This window comes from Artibeus jamaicensis, unplaced genomic scaffold, assembly GCF_021234435.1.
Source record: "Artibeus jamaicensis isolate MK-2021 breed Jamaican fruit bat unplaced genomic scaffold, CSHL_Jam_final contig_889, whole genome shotgun sequence".
NCBI classification, from domain to species: Eukaryota; Metazoa; Chordata; class Mammalia; order Chiroptera; family Phyllostomidae; genus Artibeus; species Artibeus jamaicensis.
Genome location: NW_026522005.1, coordinates 4,975,313 through 4,995,172, shown reverse-complemented (window position 1 = coordinate 4,995,172; position 19,860 = coordinate 4,975,313). Strand labels below are relative to the sequence as shown.

The 19,860-nt window shown below is 41.9% G+C and overlaps 1 protein-coding gene across 1 annotated transcript in view; it reads left to right on the top strand.

The window, feature by feature from the left end:
* Positions 1 to 5,835: 5,835 nt before the first annotated feature.
* The window catches only part of KDR (kinase insert domain receptor), a 43,609-nt gene continuing 29,584 nt past the window's right edge, over positions 5,836 to 19,860 (top strand). Inside the window, exons 1-9 of the mRNA XM_037139450.2 lie at positions 5,836 to 6,200; positions 9,928 to 10,021; positions 12,014 to 12,210; positions 15,554 to 15,684; positions 15,925 to 16,093; positions 16,888 to 17,024; positions 17,647 to 17,824; positions 19,192 to 19,306; positions 19,392 to 19,555. Coding sequence (XP_036995345.2) covers positions 6,134 to 6,200; positions 9,928 to 10,021; positions 12,014 to 12,210; positions 15,554 to 15,684; positions 15,925 to 16,093; positions 16,888 to 17,024; positions 17,647 to 17,824; positions 19,192 to 19,306; positions 19,392 to 19,555 — 1,252 coding nt within the window. The 5' untranslated portion in view covers positions 5,836 to 6,133. The remainder of the gene's footprint in view (positions 6,201 to 9,927; positions 10,022 to 12,013; positions 12,211 to 15,553; positions 15,685 to 15,924; positions 16,094 to 16,887; positions 17,025 to 17,646; positions 17,825 to 19,191; positions 19,307 to 19,391; positions 19,556 to 19,860) is intronic.

Sequence of the window (19,860 nt, the reverse complement as noted above, 5' to 3'; positions counted from 1 at the left end):
GGGAAGAGGAAGGAAAGAGCAGAAGAAAGGGAAATGATGAAAATTACTTGAAATTCATCAATGTATTGAGAGGTGAGTATGCATAGAGACTGTGTTAGGCACTGAGAACCCAAAATAAATTTGACTTAATTCCTGCTTTTGAGGGAAAATCATTCATATAACTACATGACCATATTATCATCTATCGTCTATCATATCATGTAAGTGTACTGTGTATATAGAAGAAGGAAAATAATTTCCTAGCTCTGTGAATAACAAAATAGCCCATATTAATTTGCTTAAGATAAAGAATATATTCAGTGCAGCCCTGGATAGATTTATTAAATGTATGACTATTATTTAAATGTCCACTTAAAAATGATCAGGTAAAGTGCGCGATACATAGCTAGCACGTATTTTTTTAATTGAAAAAATTTAATTGTTGTTCAAGTACAGTTTTCTGTCTTTTACTCCCATCCCCGCCCACAACGAGCACATATATTTTTAACCCCGTGGTATCTTTCGCAATAACTCTACTTAACCAGACACATCATGATACGTCTATAGTGTACAAAATACATTGAATTAAATAAGCATCGTCAGCATATATTTCACCACTTTCATTATAACTTAACAACCATCCTTCTAAATCCAAGTACCTGCCCAGGTAAGATTTAATCTCTGCCTCCTTTTTCTGAATGGGTCTCAGTTGAAGAAGACAGCTGGACACAACTAAAACATATCACTTAGGAAGGGCATGGAGCTGGGTATTGAAGGACGAATTCTAGTGCTTTCAGGAGAATAAAAGACAAGAAAATAATCCATGGGAGAAAAGAAGTCCCCCAAATGCACAAGCACTTAGGTGTATAGAAGCAATTGTTTTACTTCGGAGGAAAAGACCAGTGTTCATGGGTAGAAGGTCAAGATCTAGTTGGGTTGGGATTCCTTGGGAGGGGGGAGGGGGATCTAATTATCTGCCTTTCATTTTTCCTTGGACATTTGTCCCAGAGTGATTCGCAGTGACTCTTGGCCTTCCACCCACCTAGGAAAATGAAAGTGGTTACCGCGAGGAGGCTGAGGAAGCCGGTGGCGCCAATTCACTCAGCCTCACTCCTTGAAAGAAGCCAGAACTCAGCAAGAAACTGTCAGTGCTGGAGGGGCGTGTCCTATATGTTTCCATACCTCCCTGCTACTCAATCCCAGTTTCACCTCTTAGTTTCTAAATCTTATCTCACCCCAGCCCCGACCTGAGAATAATAATAGTATCTTCTCCATTCAGTCACTGACAACACTGCAGTAAGAAAATCCTAGGAAAGTACCTGGCACATAAGATCTACTTATTTTAAACATCAAAGACTGTCTGGATTAGTATCATGTCATTAACTGGTGGTGAGAAAAACTATACATTAATTGTTTGAAAACAGACAAAACAACTTCTTTTTTGCAAGAGTTTTAGAAAGGCAAAGGAAGATTTACTTACATTAAGAATAAATAACTTACTGTCCTTACTCTCTTTTTTAAAATTTTATTTTAATTGTTGTTCAAGCACAGTTTTCTGTCTTTTACTTCCATCCCAACCCACCCCCTAGTCCTTTCCACCGCCCTCCTATTTCCACTCCCCCTTGTAATTGTCCATGTGTCCTTTATACTTGTTCCTGCAAACCCTTCCCCTTACTCTCTTCTTTACTAAGGACTGCTCATTGTGCTTACTGCCCTCCCAGGATGCTGTGGAATGAAGGAGTGGTGAAGGGAAGCATTCAGCACGATGCCTCAATGGGTGTTGGCTACTTTCATTATTTTCTAACATCCTTTTCTGGTGCCACGTGGATTTCCAGTTAATTATTTAAATTCCCCGCATATTTCCCACATTAAAACTTGTTCTATTTATCCTCATATGAGATATAACAAGAGACTAAGTGGGAGAGCTTGAGAGGGCACACAGGCATATGTATTTATCATGACTGAGATTGTTCCTTTGCAGGTGAAGGTCGTGAAGTTCTGTCTCATCTGTCCCCCACATGGGGTGGGGAGTTGTTTCATATTTATTAGACTGTAAGACTTTATGAATAAAACCAAACGCAGACATACCCATCCAAGGCAAGCCTGGCTTTACGGTGACATAACCTTCTTTATCTTGAACCTACAAATACATTTTTGATTGCTTATTTTTTGTTATTCTATTAGAATTGTCCCCAATTTTTCCCCGTTGCCCTCCTCCACCCAGCCCCTGTCCTTCTCCCACAGTCCATCCCCACACCGGTGTCCATGTCTGTGGGTCATTTGTACATGTTCTTGGCTAGTCCATTCCCCTCCCCTCCACCACCATGCCCTACACACTCTCCCCTCTGGCCCCTGTCAGTCATTCCATGGTTCCACGTCTCTGGTAGTTTAAGTTGAAATATAAATCACACGGAGAGTAAAACAAATGTGAGTGTGTGAGGAAGGGGGATAATGACAGAGAAAGGGTATGCTCATAACCTCTTAGTGCTTTGCTCACATCGGTCACAGGTTCTGGTAAGTTACAGCATAAATAAATACTGAAAACAAAGTAAATGAAGTAAACATGATAAAGGAGAGAGTGTCATGCAAATCTGTGGTCAACAAATGGCAATATTTGAAAATATAACAGGCACTAGAAGACAGAGTAGATTGTGATTTACACCTTTTGTTTGTAAAAGTAACACTTTCTTATTTTGACAGAATGTTATAGAAATACATGTAGTCAAAAGCTCAAGTTTCCACCCACCTGCCTCTCTGCTTCAACCATTTCCCAGAGGTAACACTGAGACACTGACAAAGTGAAAACGTCAATGGTATTTTACTAGACCAGGTACCACTTTGATTCGCTTCTTAACTCACATTTTTTTAAATCATAAAGAAACATGTAAAAATAGAGAGAATAGCAAAATGAATGCTTATATACTCATCACCCAACTTCCACAATTATTAACCTTTTGCTTATTTTCCTATTTACTTCTTAAGATGTGACGTCTGAAATACTGGTGGCAATGGAACCAAATCACACAGAGCATAATTTAGGCAGTGTGCTTTGGTGATGTGAACACTGTATGTTCTGCGTGTACAAGACCCAGAGAAGTAGCTGGAGAATACAAGGCACTCTCTGTGAGTAAGTTAACTTTGCCCTGAGTGGAGCTGCTGTGAAGACCACTCACTGTGCTCTTATTACCTTTGTTGTCAGTACTGTAACCTTAGTCCTTAGTTCAGTGCCTACTACATCGTAGGTGCTCAAAGATTGTTGTTGAATGAATGAGCCTCATTTGCAGTTTAGGTCAGGGCAGCATGACGGAGACCAGCATTGCAGTGTAACTGACCTGTGCAGAATACTTCCTATTGTGTCTGGGGCGCTTACTATGTGCTACGCACCTGTGCTTACCAGATGTTAGGTCCTAGTCTAAGTGCCTTACACACAGTAATTTAATTGTTGCAAAAACCCTGCAAAAAAGTACTATCTATGACCATTTTTGGTGTATTTTATAAGTATGCAACCAGTTAGTTATTCAAGACCCCATGAATAGTAAGGGGTAGATCTGGGGGTCAAGTCCAGCCAGTGGCTCCAGAGTCTGCGAACCTAGTCCTGCTCTTTGTTTTACCCTCGAATGTGTCTGAACACTGTTTACAGATCACTGAACACACATGGGTATTTTGGTAAGAGGGAGGCATACCTGTACTGACAGGTTAACTCATAAAGTCACTCATTCCCAGTAGCACCTAATAATGGAACAGACTTTTTTTTAACGGACACTGTCATTTTTCATGAACACAAGGCCACGTCTGAATGCTGGGTGGGAGGGGATGCCCGAGGCTCATTTCATTGAGACCCTGCCAACTTCTGGTCTTGTGGCCATCAAAGGCGCATCATTTCCTTCCAAGGCTTCTAACGGGGGTTATTACCATGGCCTGCAGGTTCTGGTTTGCATTCAGAGGAGACACTATCTTCTAAAGTGAGACGTGAAAAAGGAAGTGTCATGAATTGCAACTAAGGCTGAGAAAGAAGAATTGTTTGGAGATAGAGATGGAGAAAAATTGCCTTCTCCAAATCAGGCTCCCTCTCCCTCCCCCTTATCCAAGTTTGCCAGAGCCCATCCTGTTTTCTTTGCTAAGTTTACTAGCAGGAAGTGAGGAGTTTCTTTAAGGCTACTCCTGCCCCCGACAAATAAAGAAGTCTTGGACTAAATAGCAGTGCATGCACACAGTGGGACACCATGCCACCATTAAAAAGAACAAGACGGAGCCCCGAGGGTTGATGTAGAATGATTTCCAGGTTATATTTTAAAGTGAAGAAAGTCAACTTTCAAACAGTATTTATACCAAGGCTACTCTTTGTGGCCCGAGGAGAGTGATATAGTTATACTTACATGTGCCTAGTCTTTGCTAGGATAAAAAGGAGAGGCAGAAATGCTTGCTTCTGCCGAAGGAAGGGCTTTTTGTTCTAAACACTTTCATATTTAAAAAACCCTTTAATCCTATACATACATTATATTTCAGAGTTAAACTATTTCAATTGTTAACCTGGATAAGTAGGAAAGTAAATACAGTAAAATATTTTTTAAGTAGCAGAACAAAAGCAACAGTGTTCATTGATTGTGTATTTCAGAAAAGGTTTGGACTAGCTGTAGAAATAACACTAATTCTACCTCTTCATCTCGCTAAAGGATGGTCCTTTAAGTTGTCATTCAAAGCACCTGAGAGCTAGGAGACAGGGATCCAGGACGCCCCTAAGTTAGGGGACATCTAATGTCATTCCCCGCACGTGGGGAGAAATGGAGAGGAAAGAAGGAACAAATGTGGTCAGAAAAGGTTCCGAGTTCTCCTCCACACAGGCAGACAGAGTTGTGAGGTTTGTACTGGGCGTTCTGGGTGCCCAGGGTCTGGGTGTTTTCGCTTCATTGCTTCTCTAGTGAAGCCGGCTGCTGGGCGTCCGTCCCCTTCGCCTAAGGGTATCTTGGCTAGACGCTGTGCTCTGAAAAGGCGCCTGGTCTAATGCCCAAGAAGAGTAACGTTAGGGGTTCCTTGTGGAATAACACGATGGGCAAAAGCCCTTTCTCAATGAGAGCCACGCTGGCGGGACCGGGGACCCTCTTGCCCGCTGCGGGTACGCCAGAGTCCTGAGCACCTCCAGATCTCAGGAGGCCCGAGGTAGGTTTTTGGAGCAAGCGGAGTTGGGGGAGGGGGCTCAAAATTAAATGCCTTTGGTGGCTAGACAAGTAATTTAAAAACAGTTGAAGCAGCCAGGTAAAAGAAAATAGCGGGCACTTTGGAGAACTGGGCAAACGCGTATTGTTCCAAAGACATTTAGATTTAGGTTTTTAAACTACACCCGAACTATCGGAGTTTGAGATCCTGGTTTCCTTCCCCATAGTATCCGCTTTTCTCTAGTTGCTTCAACCTGTTGCCAATCCTCAACCTGTCCCCTAGTCACTTGAGGCTCGAGTTGCACCTAAGACGTACCAAACTTTGGCTCGCGTCCTGAGGGCTCGGTGTCCCTCGTTGAGCCCCCAGTATTGCTCTCCAATATTTCGGTGGTCCAGCAACCGACGCTTAGAAACTGTTAATGGCTATATTTTACTTTTGCCAGAAACAGGGTTGCTGTGCCCGAGACGTTTTTCTCTCCCTCGGGTGACCCTGGGGCCAGGAGCAGTTCCGCGCCCAGTGGGGCAGATAAGGTGATGTAACGGGTGTTCGAAGCCCGCGATCCAGCGCGGTACCCGGCTAAGAGGCGGGGCGGTCAAAAGGGTGAGGGGAGCCCCGCCTCTTAGCCGGGTACCGGGTCCTGCCCCGCCCCTCGTCCTGACCCTCATTGCCCCGCCCCCGGGCTCTAGAGTTTCGGCCCTGGCTCTCACCCAGCACTGAGTCCCGGGACCCCGGGACAGCAGGCAGTGTATGGTTTTGTTTCCTCTGCCCGCGCGGGGCATCAGTCGCGCGCCACAACAAGTCCCGGGCTGCCCTGCCGCCGGGATATCCTCGCCTACCGGCACCCTCCGAAGTCCCTGCAGCCGCGGCCGGAGCCGAGACACCTTCGCTTTACGCACCCCGGAGTCCTGCGCAGCGGCGCGCGTTCCACCTCCACGCCTTCTTTGCAGGGCGGGCCCCGGGAGAAAGAACCGTGGTCACTGCGCCCCGCGCGAGGTGCAGGATGGAGAGCAAGGCGCTGCTGGCCATCGCTCTGTGGCTCTGCGTGGAGACCCGGGTTGCCTCTGTGGGTAAGGAGCCCGCTCCCTAGAAAGAAGACGGAGAGGTCGGGTGCGGGCGGAGAGATGGGGATTCGGAGAGAACTTGGAGGCCGGATCTACCTCGGAATCCGAGAGCCGGGGAGTTGAAAGTGACCTGACACTTTGTGTTCTTTCATTTGCCAGTGAGGAAACAGGCTCAGCGACTGGCCCGAGATTACCTCGAAAGTTATTGGTCCCCTGAGCCCGGTTCCTTTTACACGACTCTGGTCTCGGACAGGAGCCTCTGCTGGAGCGCGTCCCGCTGACCTCCAGGCTCTGGGGAGGCGGGTGTGGAAAGGCGCCCCAGGCTGCCAGACTGGAGGTGCTCCAGCAGGCGGGAACCTGCGCGGAAAGTCGTCCCGCTGCTCGCACCACCCTCGCCCGGGCGCAGGGAAGGAAGCCTGGCAGGGAACCCCAGCCAGTTCGCTGGGATCGCACCGTGCGCTTAGGTCCGCCTCTGTAGGAGGCGAGCGGAGACCTGGGGCTGTTTCCCTTTTGGCTCGAACTCACGTACACACCCACTCTATGAGGTGGAGTCCACGGGGAGGAAAACATTTTTTTCCCTTTTTGGTGCAGGGCGTCACTTACCTCGCAGAGAGAAGAAGAAATTGGGGCTTGGGCCCGGGACTTTGACAGCTTCCCAAAGTGTCTCCAAGTAACAGTCACCTAGTAAAAACCATCTTTCAATGCGCTTTGGTCCTTGCGATAAACGCAAGGTCAGAAAACTTACTCCAGCGGACTCACTACCTACATTTAGCCCCGCTATGACTCTCCATGTGGCCAAATATTTAGCTTCTTCAAGATCAGGAGCACATACGCTCTTGATGAAATAAATTCTCTTTTCTTTTCTTTTCTTTTCTTTTCTTTTCTTTTCTCTTTTTCTTTCCTTCCTTCCTTTCTCTTTTTCTCCCCTTCCTTCCATCTTTCCTCGCTCCCTCCCTCTTTCTTCCTTTCCTTTCCCTTCCCTTTCCTCCTTTTTATTTTTGCCCTCCCCCACCCTCTCCCCCTCTCTGTTTTCTGCAGCCGCAATTTGCTGATTCCCAGATTTGCACTTTTTGGAGGGTGAGAAAGGGGAGAGGGTGTAGAAAATGGGGGAAAGAGTCAAGTAATTCAGGAAATTCCTTATATCACAAGAAAAGAATTAGGTCTTTAAGAACGACACACGTATAAAGTAACGAGATCATCTGTCTCTAGTCATTGAATTTTCTTAATTATTTGGTTCACCAGGGCCAGCTCCACTAGGGACACTCATTTGTTCCCGACGAGCCCTCTCGCTTTCCCCTTTATGGGGAGAGAATGAAGGTCTGGAACATGTGGTTCTGTACCCCACAAAGAAGTGAGTTGTGTTTAAGCCTGGGGTGTTTCCTCGAGTAGCAGCAATGAACTCATCGCGTTGTCCTGAGTAAAATGATGAGGTTGCCCCTTTGGAGTGTGTGACTTGTTTAATTGGATTGGACTATAATTGGTGCCATCAAATTTTAGGGACAGAGGCACTGTTGTTTTTCCCTCCTGTCTTTGGAAGGGTAGCAGTGCACAAATTAATTAATTTTGGCTATGGGATTTGAACATAAAGGGGCTTTTTACTGAGTAGTAGCATATGTACTTCTTATAATTATTTCTTTGGAATTTCTAAAGAGTAGAACCCAAACTTGCCAATGAAAATGAATGAAACTTAATGGAGCAAAAAGAAAAATGAGTATTGGCTACACATACAAGTTGAAAGTTACCATTATTGATAGCCTTATTGTATATATTTTTGTTGTTGATGTGGCTTTAGAATAGTATGGTGTTGTTTTGGCTTCCCATGAAAAATACCTTAACATATTTTTGACATAGGAAAGTACATCTAGAGTGTGAGATAATCTGTTGCAGAAATTTATGAGGCTCTTCAGGAATCTCTTATTTTCGTGGGGGGTGGGCAGGGCTTAGACTTTACTTTAATTTTTTATTTTTCACATGAATGTGCCCAAATAATGGATTCTTTCTCGTTTGGATCATTATGCAAATTATTTTAAGTTACTGTTTTCAACATGTTTCTCATGTTGAAAAACATAGTGGTTTTTGGTCAAGTTTTGTATCCGTGTTTATCCAAATGAGTTGTTTTCATTTTCCTTTTCTGAGACAAAGTGGGACTTCCTTATTGGGAGGTTTTTCTTTTGCTTTTAAACATTTTGCTTTATTGTTTGTCTCCTTTGGGGGTAGTTATTCCCTTCATATTGGCAAGTGCTGTGCTAGTTAAATGAATATGACCATCCAAGACCAGTGTTTGTCCAAGAGTGGCCCATAGGCCATGTATGATTGAGTCACCTGAAATGCTTGTTAAAATGCAGATTTGTAGGCCAAGGGATATTCTGACACATCCTAGATTCTAGGGGCCATTGCCTGAAACACAAGTCAGTAACAGTGCCAGTTAGTTTCTGAGATTTGTTGACAGAAGTCAATTTATAGGTTTTTAAGATTTTTTATTACATATTTTTACCATGTTATTTATCAACAAATCTGCAGTTATGTCAGCAGCCTATTTTGCATGTCTGGGTGAATCTGTGAGAACACGGGTGATCAGTTGCTTGTTTTGCCTGCAGCTTGTTCACAGTGGGATCCATAGATTCAATGCATTGGGTATTTGCACTGAATATTTGCTCATTCTCTGTTTACTCATACTCTCTCATATTTGTTAATACCCTCTTATTTGCCCAACAAGGTCAATGCCAGTTTAGGCCTAGAGAGTCATTTGTACTTAGCTGATATGAGTTAACAATCATACTAAGCTTGGGTGCTTACCAAGCATTAATCTCTTTTTAAGTTGGTATTTTGAAGATCCGGGTATCAGTTAAGCCTATTACAGCATGAACAGTTTTCCTTTCTCTGATGCTTTTTCAATGCGTCGTAGCTGGTTGCACTTAGTTGACAGAGAACTCAGTTTTCTTGCTGTGGAGTAACCTAACCCCCGGTGAGAAATCTGTCCCACGACATTTTTAGGTAAAATCAGATTTCTTCTGTTCCAAGCTTGGTATCAGGAGGAACTCAGAGGTTTGATTATCAAGTGGAGACTCCTCAATTATAGTTTATTAGCATTATACTTTTTCTGGTCCCATTCTCTGAGGGAAAGTATATTAATAAGCATGACATTGGAAAATGTTTTTTTATTCAGTTCCTCTCACCTAGTTTTAATATAGTCTTTCAACCTTGGCAGTTCAGTTACCAGAGGAAGTACACTAGAAAATTGATAAAGGAAAATGAGGCAAGTTTGTGGATACTCCTATGCCCTCCAGGGTACATGTGAACTATGCAGAAATCTCTCTAAGTAGTATTCATTAATCAGCACTTTAGTCGAATGTGTGTATCCTATGTTTTATAAGACATGTCAGTGGGTCCTTTCCCAGCGGAGTGAGATCATCAAATGAAGGTTCATTTGGTTTCAATGCCCCATATCCTTTTGTAAGACCTTGAAGTTGGCAATGCAGGAAAACAGGAACTCCACCCTAGCTCCATGAATTGCAGAACTGTTGTGTTGGTTTATGACCATCTGCCCATTCTTCCTGTTATGACACAGCCTGTGAACTTTTACTGGGAATGGTGAAAAGTAAATTCGCAGGTTCATACAATGATTTGCTGAAAAGGTCTTTTAAATTTATGGAGTGTGCATTGTTTGTGGAAGGTGTTTCCTATTGGGTCTGATTCAGTGGCAATTATATTCATTTATTTAATTTGTTTCTAGGTTTGCCTAGTGTTTCTCTTGGTCCACCTAGGCTCAGCGTACAAAAAGACATCCTGACAATTGTGGCTAATACAACTCTTCAAATTACTTGCTGGTAAGGATTGATTTTAGATATGTATTTCCTGTGTTAAGTAACTCATTAGTTAGTGAAAAATAATTTCCATACAGTATAATTGATTTACATTAATTGTCTGTAAGTAGCTGGGTTTCTAAGAAGTGATGTAATAATGAAAAAATGAGAAAGGTCTTCTCGCAAAATTCTGCACAATTTTGCTGACATCTTTTTTCTAGTGCCATCTACCAACACACACACACACACACACACACACACACACACACCCCAATGACCAGTACAGCATATAGTATATAGTAGAAACTCAATAAATATTGAATGAATAAATGAAATTGAGTGTATATAACCTTAAGCAATAGACTCGAAGAAGTTTTGGGCCATATTTTATAAAAATCAGAGTGGCTCTTGGGCATGTGTTTAGCTATTTTTAAGAACTTCATGTCATGATAAAATTCTGACTGTGGTAGCAATTTAATATTCAGCTTTTAATGTTACTGAGTGCCTCCTCTGTGCAGGTGATGACTTCATAACGTGGCTTAATATCCTGGAATGCCTCTCTTCTCACTTGCTAGCAAGAAGCCATGCTATTATTGATTTTTGCTAAGTAGGCAAACAGGCCTTTATGACAAGAAGAAGAGGCCTTCAAATGTTGCCTTTCACCTCTTACCCCAGAAAGAAAAGTCAAAGATCTTGGGGTTTAACGTAGTAATTATTCGGAAGCTCGTCAGGACCGGTTTGGTTCGGCAGAATGATGGGTAGATGCAGTGTTGCTCCCTGAGAAGAGTGCTGGAGATTCACCAAGAAGAACCTTGGGCAGCTTATTGCCATTGTTTCCAATTGTAGAATATCAAGTGTTCAACACAATGACACAGATCTATTTTAGATTGCAGACGGTAAAGGATACCCTAGTCCGTTAGGGAGAGTAGGTCACTGGGTGAGAGTAGGTCACACCCAGCCCCTGGGGGAAAAAGCACACTAACAGGTGCTGTTTCTCTAGCTTTGCTATTTCAAGACACATTTCTCAGTAGATTTTCCTTTTACCTTCCACAATAAGGAATATTTAAAGTCTTCAAGATTTCATACTGCTTTTTAAAACTCTGAATAAATATTACTTATGTTCTGAACAAGCTATGAAAGTCCATGGATGTAGTTGCAACTTCATGAAAATTTCAGATTCTTTGAAAGAAGGGCCAGTGATGCTACTTACTTCCTGGCATTGACTGTCTCCCCTGGGACTTGGAGGAGAAATGCTGCGATGAAAGTAACCTATGTCTTAGTATGCTCCTTACAAGGCCCCATGAGGCTCTTAGACAGTTGCAACCCCTTCCTTCCTTCCTAACCTCGAGTCTTACTATCCTGCTTGCTTGCTCTTATCTGGCCACTCTGGCTTGCTTGCCATTTCCCTAATACTCCAGTTATGTACACACTCCAAGGCCTTTGTGTTTGTGTTCCCTGTGCCTGGAATTCTGTTCCTTCCAACATTCATGTGACCCACTTCATCGAGTCCCCTCCTTCCAAACTCTTCACTCTTTTCTTTGCATTATCTGTATTTTGTCCATGGTAGTTATCACTACCATTTAAAGAATACATATTGATTACTTTTTTAAGATATCTGCTTTATTGCAGTTTATTTACTTTTTAATTGCTCATCTCCTCTAATTGGACTGAGATTCCATAAAGGCACTGATTTTTGTGTGATTTGCTCACTGCTGTTATCTCCAGTCTTGAATATGTTGGGCACACAGCACACACTGAATAAGTATTTGTTTAATAAATGAGGGAGTAAATTAACAAAAAAAGTTATGAATCCTTTTGAGTGATTTCTGAAACTGAGTCTACGGCTTTTTGTCATTTGTTGATGTAAGCTGTCATTGTTGGTAGAAGTCTGTGTGACTGAGTATATGTATAAGTTTGAGAACAGAACCTTCTGTGTTGTTGTTATTGTATCTTATTAAGAAACAGCCTCATAGTGTGGCATTTTACAGTCATACTTTCCTGGAATTAATTTTTCAGGGGAGAGAGGGCCGTGGACTGGGTCTGGCCCAACAATCAGAGTAGCTTTGAGAAAAGAGTGGAGGTGACCAACTGCAGTGACAGCCTCTTCTGTAAGGCACTGACAATCCCGAGAGTGATTGGAAATGACACTGGAGCCTACAAGTGCTTCTACCAGGACACGGACGTGGCCTCGGTTGTTTATGTCTACGTTCAAGGTAAGTGGTCAAAAGAAATTCATTTCCTACACTGATTTACAAGTTATGAAACACAATAGGCACAAAGAAGAATTGGAGTACAACAAAAGGTTCATCCTAAAGGCTCTTGGCCAACAGGAACATACAGAATTCTTCTCCACCAAGGCTTCCTCTGAGAATAAGACTTATTGATTTGTTCTGGAGCTCGGGCTCTGTTACATGTCTTTTGTCCTTGCCCAATTAGTTGTGTTCTGATCTTCGCTTCTAAGGGAAATCTGTGTTCACAATTGGCTATGGGGATTTATAAAAAGGCTTCTGATGTTTGAGAAAAAACCCTTAGAAATACTTAAAAAGAAAGGTTCAGAGTGAATTATGGAGAGGTTTCTGTGGTGAGATAGGTTATCTGCAGTGGTAAAAAGTTTTCCCAAGAATGCACAGGGAAACAGCCAAAGACTCTGGATCTTCTTTGTACATAGGAACTTTTCTTTTCCCTTTTAGACTTTGTAATAAACAATCCCATAATCTGGTGCAAATGAACATGCTGCATCAAAGGGCCTTGGAGAACAGTGTTTCTTTCCTCGGTTTGGGTGGTCTGAGATATTGGATGATATGCCCCATCTTTCCAGAGCTGACAGTTGGGATTGGCACACCATGGAGGCCAATTTAACATCCATGTAGGATCAAAACACAATGTTACATGCATTCAGTATTTGTAATGTGAATCATTCTTGCTTCTGTGTTTCAAGACTCTTCTACTACCCAAATTTTCCTATGAAAACCTGTCGTCTTAACTAACAAGATATCTATCATATAATTTAGAGGAATGTAAGTGTTGTATGTAATATTTTGCTTGGATGTACTAAATATTTTTTTCAGGGAGGATGAGCTTTTCAGACATATTGTTTGTACATGTACATAACTCTTTAAATCATAGAGGATTTGAGGTAGGTGAAGAAGGCTTTGCCTTTTTTCCACGAGCATCTTTTACACAACAAGAATTCCGACAGCTTTGGAAAACACACTTGCATATTTCCACTTACATTTAGAGAATGTAGTAGAGTCAGTGCAATGGAAACGTGGAAACCACATCAAAATAGCGTATGTCATTCCTGGATTGCAAAATATTTGAGGGTTATTTTTGCTCAGGGTAGGCACAATCCAAAACGGACTTCTGTGCCTTCCTCCTCTCCTCTGCAGAATCTGAAAGAGACAGGGCTCAGCTCTTCGAGAATCTCTGGCTCCTTTTGATCTGGCAGTCTTGGGAGACCAGGCTTTCTCAGAAGACTGCAAGGATTTCCTGCTTTCGGCCTGTCTGGAAATAGACTACATGATGAACCTCTCCCATAATATCTCCTTATTTCCTTCTCCCTGGAGTCAGGAAACCTGGAGACATGTGAAAATTCATTTCATGCGTTTCAGTAAATATTTTATTTTGAGAGGATGGGTGGTTGTTTGGGTTTCTTTTGTTTATTTCCTTTTCATGGGATACTGAAATAGAACTGATTTACCAAATAGCTTTAGTCTTATGTCAAGGGGTTAATTCAGTTTCCAAAGGCTTCTTCTGTAAAGCAAGCAAAAGCCTATCTCCGTAAGATTTATAGCATTTCCTAGCATACAGATAAAAGGTAGCTACTACAAAGAAGTAGCAAGCTCTAGCACTGTTTATTTGTACACTGCCCATCTTTAGTATGCCATCAAATTCTGTTTCCTTTCTAAGAGGGGAGCTGTTCAAGATTTTGGTCATGAAGCTTAACAATGGGAAAGAAAACACTTCAGTATTCCCTATGGGCAGCCCTTTAATGTCCCTTCTGGTCCCCACCTTACTTCCCTAGTTTTCTGACCCCACTCCTTCCAGCAATGGATGGAGCCAGGAAGTGGGTCCTGGCCTCACGAAATAATGGCTGTGGCATGTGGTGGGCTGGTTTGGCTGCCTTTCTGTGCTTTCCAGCTGGAAAGGAAATCAACCTTCTGCTGTTGCAGAGAATTAGTGGCCTTGTCCTCTTTGGTTTAATTAACTCTCCCTTCACTTGGACCAACCATCTTGAAAAGTGCTAAAAATGCTAAGCCAGGTGTGTTGGGCATGGCAGCTTGAAGCATTACCCTCTGAGGTTTGAAGCAGGACTTGGCACCACATCAACTCCATCTCTGGGGGATGGATGAGTGTCCCAGGAACGTTCAAAAATGTCTGAACAGTGTTTGTACAGCATTAAAATCTTTTGTTTTCTTCTCACTCTTTGCCATGGTGGTTTTTCATGTTGTTGTCATGGAAGATATTAATTATTTCTGAATATTAATCTAAATGCAATAACTAATAAACAGTGTTTTGTAGAGAATCTCATATGTAGTTTTCACCACTTTAAAGTACCCACATGGAACATTTCAAAAATCATTAATTATTTCTCGTTTATTTTAAACGTCTTTTGGGATCCATTAATTTATTTTCATGGCATTCACATTATTTGCCTAAGGAAAGAAAACATGAATTTTTTAATGCATATTTTATTGTTATTCAAGTACAGTTGTCTCCATTTTTCCACTACCACTTCCCCCTACCTCCCACTCTGAATCCTGTCCAACTTTGGCTTTCCCCACGGGTCCTTTATACATGTTCCTTGACAACCCTTTCCCTTCTTTTTCCCCTTATTTCCTTTTCTCCTCCCCTTTGGTTACTGTCAGTTTGTTCTTTATTTTAATGTCTCTGGTTATATTTTGCTTGCTTGTTTGTTTTGTTGATTAAGTTCCACTTATAGGTGATATCATATGGTATTGGTCTTTCACAGCCTGGCTTACTTCATTTAGCATAATGCTCTCCAGTTCCACCCATGCAATCAAAAAGGGTAGTAGCTCCTTCTTTCTTTCTGCTGCGTAGTATTCCATTTATTTAACATCAGTAAGCTCCGTAGGTAAAGTATAAAGATTTAAGCTCGGATTTACTTAAAAATTTATATATGAAAAACATAGTGTATATAAAAATGTATATGTATATATAAAAATGAAGACGTATGCTCCTTTATTTTGAAAAAATCATAATGACTGATCTGTTTAAATGTGAAACCTATAAAATATACTGTAGTGATTGATGATCCTTGTGAAAGGAGTCAATCCCATTCTGAGAGGTTTTTTTCAGATGTTTCTCACACACACACACACACATACACACACACACACACACACACCCGTCCTGCAGGATGTCCATGGAGCCATGTCCTGACTGGCAGGTTGATGTGTGGCTAGTGTGAAATGTCTTTGCCAGTCATTCACTTCTCAGGTCAGAGTTTTTGAACCTGAAAGAGAATCATTAACTAAATGGACTTAAATTTTCTAGTAAATCTCATTAGCTAAATGGAATTAAAATTTTTTTTAGATCACAGATCTCCGTTTATTGCTTCTGTTAGTAACCAACACGGAGTTGTGTACATCGTGGAGAACAGAAACAAAACTGTGGTGATTCCATGTCGTGGGTCCATCTCAAACCTCAACGTATCACTTTGTGCAGTAAGTTACATCTTCGATCATCTCATACGTTTTCATAACTTTAAGCTAATATTAAGATGGGTAGCTTGTTTATAATATAACATCAAGAATGAGATTGAAAGATATTTTAGGTAGGGTCAAAATGACAATAAATAAAACTAATTTGTATTCTTAAAACTGTCATTTTTTAGTGATCATTTTACATGGTTTCATTTTTAGATGGCACTCAATTAACTATCTGATGTTTCTTCTTCTCCCCAGAGATATCCAGAAAAGAGGTTTGTTCCTGATGGGAACAGAATTTTCTGGGACAGCAAAAATGGCTTTACCATTCCCAGCTACATGATCAGCTATGCAGGCATGGTCTTCTGTGAAGCAAAAATTAATGATGAAAGTTACCAGTCTATTATGTACATAGTCGTGGTTGTAGGTAAGAGGACGATTCCTTTCTAATTCGTTATTACCACACAAAAAAGTTGGTTTCCTATATTAAAATGCTGGAGATTAAGGTGTAGGATAAAGGACAAGGGATTTAAAAAATATGTTAACTCAAGATGTTGGTGTTGGGCAACTGCTGATACCTATTTTTTTTTAATCAAATAAACCTATGTACAATCCAAGTTTTCTTATCTCTTGCCAAGTTCAAGGATGAAAAAGTACTATTAACTGAGGCATATTTTATAGAAAATTTAATGTTCAGAACATTACTTGGCATCGATTATTTTAATTAGACCTTTTATGGAAAGGTCAGCAGTTTACTAAAGCTGGCACCATTGGCAATTGACTACTCAAAATTTTTAAAAGATTTTATTTATTTATCTTTAGAGGAGAAGGAAAGGAGAGAGGGAGAGAAATATCAGTGTGTGGTTGCCTATTGAGCATCCCCTGCTGGGACTGCCTACAGCCCAGGCATGTGCCCTGACTGGGAATCGAACCTGCAACCCTTTGGTTCACAGTCCCCCACTCAATCCACTGAGCTACACCAGCCAGGGCAAATCTTACTATTTTTCTATCCATAGGGCCACAACATCTTTGAGATACCCACAGATCTGCTTTGTAAATCTCTATAGACCATTTTTCCGGAAGTTCCCAAGTATTGGCGAAGCCCTCGGGGGGGAGAAGATGTGACACATTTTAAAGCTGCGTTATTTTTGGAAGAACTTGTGCCAAGTCATAGATTTGTTTTCCTTCTCACTTTCTGTTTTTTCAACTTACTTGCTCCAGGGTCCAAGATTTATGATGTAGTTCTGAGCCCCCCTCACAGAATCGAGCTGTCTGTTGGAGAGAAGCTTGTTTTAAATTGTACAGCAAGGACTGAACTAAATGTGGGGATTGACTTCAACTGGGAATATCCTTTGAAGGTAACACTAACAATTTAAAGCCAGATCTCTAAGTACTTTGATAATCACTTCTAATAGAGTCTGCTTGAGAGAGATAGGGATCGCTGTAGCCACATATATTGTAAATGCCTTAACTCACTCACACACACACACACACACACACATTTTAAGAGGACTGCAGAACAGACAGCATTAATGGAAAAGAAGGTGCCAAGCCCAGAACTGTCCCACTCTGCTTCACTCAGGGTGTGAAGATTAGTTTTCTCCGGGCGATTGCATCTTCCCAGTTTGCATTATCTCTCCGTCCTGAAAAGTCCTTGATGTATTTTCCCTTTAAGGGAATTCCTCTTCAAGAAGTACATGAGTCACACTTGTCCTTAAACAACGGTCCTATTTGCTGGTTTCTGCAGTTCATACCCATCTCATTCCCTCTGTCTCAGGTTTCAAAAACCCTAATTCACTTGGTGCTGTTTATTTCTCCTGAAATAAATGCATTTGTTGTCTACCTATGTTAAAAGTTCTGAAACCTTTACTAGTAGCATTAAATACTGTTCACCAAGGGCCAAGACTTGATGTTCTGGGTATCTAGACGTTACTGGGTAATGTTATGCAGACTTTGGAATTTCAGTAAACTGTTTTTCAGCATCAGCATGTGAAGGTTGTAAACCGGGACCTAAAAACTCAGTCTGGGAGTGACGTGAAGAAATTTTTGAGCACCCTGACTATAGATGGTATAACCCGGGGTGACCAAGGACTCTATACCTGTAAGGCTTCCAGTGGGCTGATGGCCAAGAAGAACAGCACGTTTGTCATGGTCCATGGTAAGCTAAGATCTCTTTGGGGATTATGCTGTACTTTGGAAAATGAGATGGTTTAAATAAATTTAGATCAGCTAGTGATTCCTGTTTTGTTCATTCAGAAGATATTTTTGAACTCTTGCTAGGCAGATCACATGACCTAGAGGTCAAGAGCATAGCTTGGGTTTAAGTTCCAACTTTAATGATGAGAAGAGCCAACATCACTAATGCTCACTAAATAGTACTTGCAGTAGCTGCTGTTGCTGCTCTTATTGCTATATTGTGCAGAATGTTATTATCTAAGATGGTTTTTAAATTTTCATTTTACTGCAAGGCAGAAGATCCTACTGGAGTAAGCATGGGCCTTGCAGTTGGAAAAACCTGGATTGGATTACTTTCTGTGGGGCTTTGAGCAAATAACTTATTCTCTTTCACTCACATACATGTCTCAGTTTAGATGATAGTTTATGTGGCACCCAATTTATGAGCCTTGGTAAGGATTTGGGGTTTTATAATGTGGGAATGCATGGGAGGGTTTCAAGCCAAGACAGAGACCTGTTCCGGATTATGTTTTGATAGGATTACTTTTTTTTTAATGTGGTATACTTCAGGGAGGTAAGGGAAAAGTAGGGAGACCAGTTAGGAGGCTAATTGCAATAATCCGGATGACAGATGGTGGGTGGGTGGGACAAAAGTGGTGGAGGTAGCAGTGGTGAGAAGTAATCTGATTTTTAGAACTTAGAGCCACGAGAGTCTGCTTATTACTTTGTTGGCTGTAGAGTGTGAGAGAAAAAGAATGGAGGATGACCTTGGGGTTTTTTATCTTGAGTGAATGGTGATCTCACTTGCTGAGATAAGGAAGACGGGGAAAGGAGTAAGACTGGAGGAAACAGGATTGGGTATGTTTGTTTGGAGACGCCCACTGAACGTCCCAAGGGAGATATGTAATGTATAAACCTGGTACCCGGAGAAGTCATGGCAGGAGACGTAAATTTAGGAGTACGAACCTGAGGCTGGGGAAAAGGTAGATGAAGACAAGAGGTCTGATGACTGAGTCCAGGGGTGCATGGTGGGGCATGTACAGAGTGTCACGAAAGCAGAGGAGAAAGAGTACCCAAGTGTCCTAGAGGGGCTTAGAGAAAGCTTCACAGAGGGAAACCTGCTTAAATTGAGATTTCAGCAGTTGGTAAGCTCTCGTACACTTGCGAGAGAGAATGCAAACCTGGAGGTGTGGGAGAAGCTGGGATGTGACCGATAGCAAACAGTACGAGGAATCTCTGAACTTCGACCCACAAGGCCTTCGACTCTTCACTTGAAATGAAATAATAGCCCAAATGAACACTTACAATAAGTTGACATTTTTGAGAATAACTATTTTTATTTCCTTTCAGAGAAACCTTTTGTCGCTTTCGATAGTGGCATGGAATCTTTGGTGGAAGCCACTGTGGGAGACCATGTCAAAATCCCTGTGAAGTGCCTTGGTTACCCAGCTCCAGAAATAAAATGGTAACTCATAGAAATAAATGCAAAGCGTTGTTCTACATGAAAGTAGACCTTTAGATTGTATAATTCCTGGGTTTTTCCCCCATAGGTATAAAAATGGAAGACCCATTGAGTCCAATCACACGGTTAAAGTGGGACATGCACTGACTGTTATGGAAGTGAGTGAAAAGGACACAGGAAATTACACTGTCGTTCTGACCAATCCCATCTCAAAGGAGAAGCAGAGCCACGTGGTATCTCTGATTGTGAATGGTGAGTCTGATAAGTTTTCCTTCTCTGTCCAACATTTATTATAAAGAGTATGACCATGTTTCCCTAAACAGCCAGGCTGCCTTTCCTTTGTTGCCTGCTGCTTCAGTCACAGCAGCAGTGGGGCTCCTGTGTATAAAAATGCTCCAAAGTAGCACAGTTGAAATGAGGTGTAGGAGAGTGTGTTCTGGTCATGTTTGCTTAACAGGCCATGCAGATGAGCCGTTAGGTGGTCAAAGGCAAGGTTAAAGTCGAATGTACCCTCATTGGCTGAAAACTGAGAATGTCTGCGGGGACAGCTGACAAGC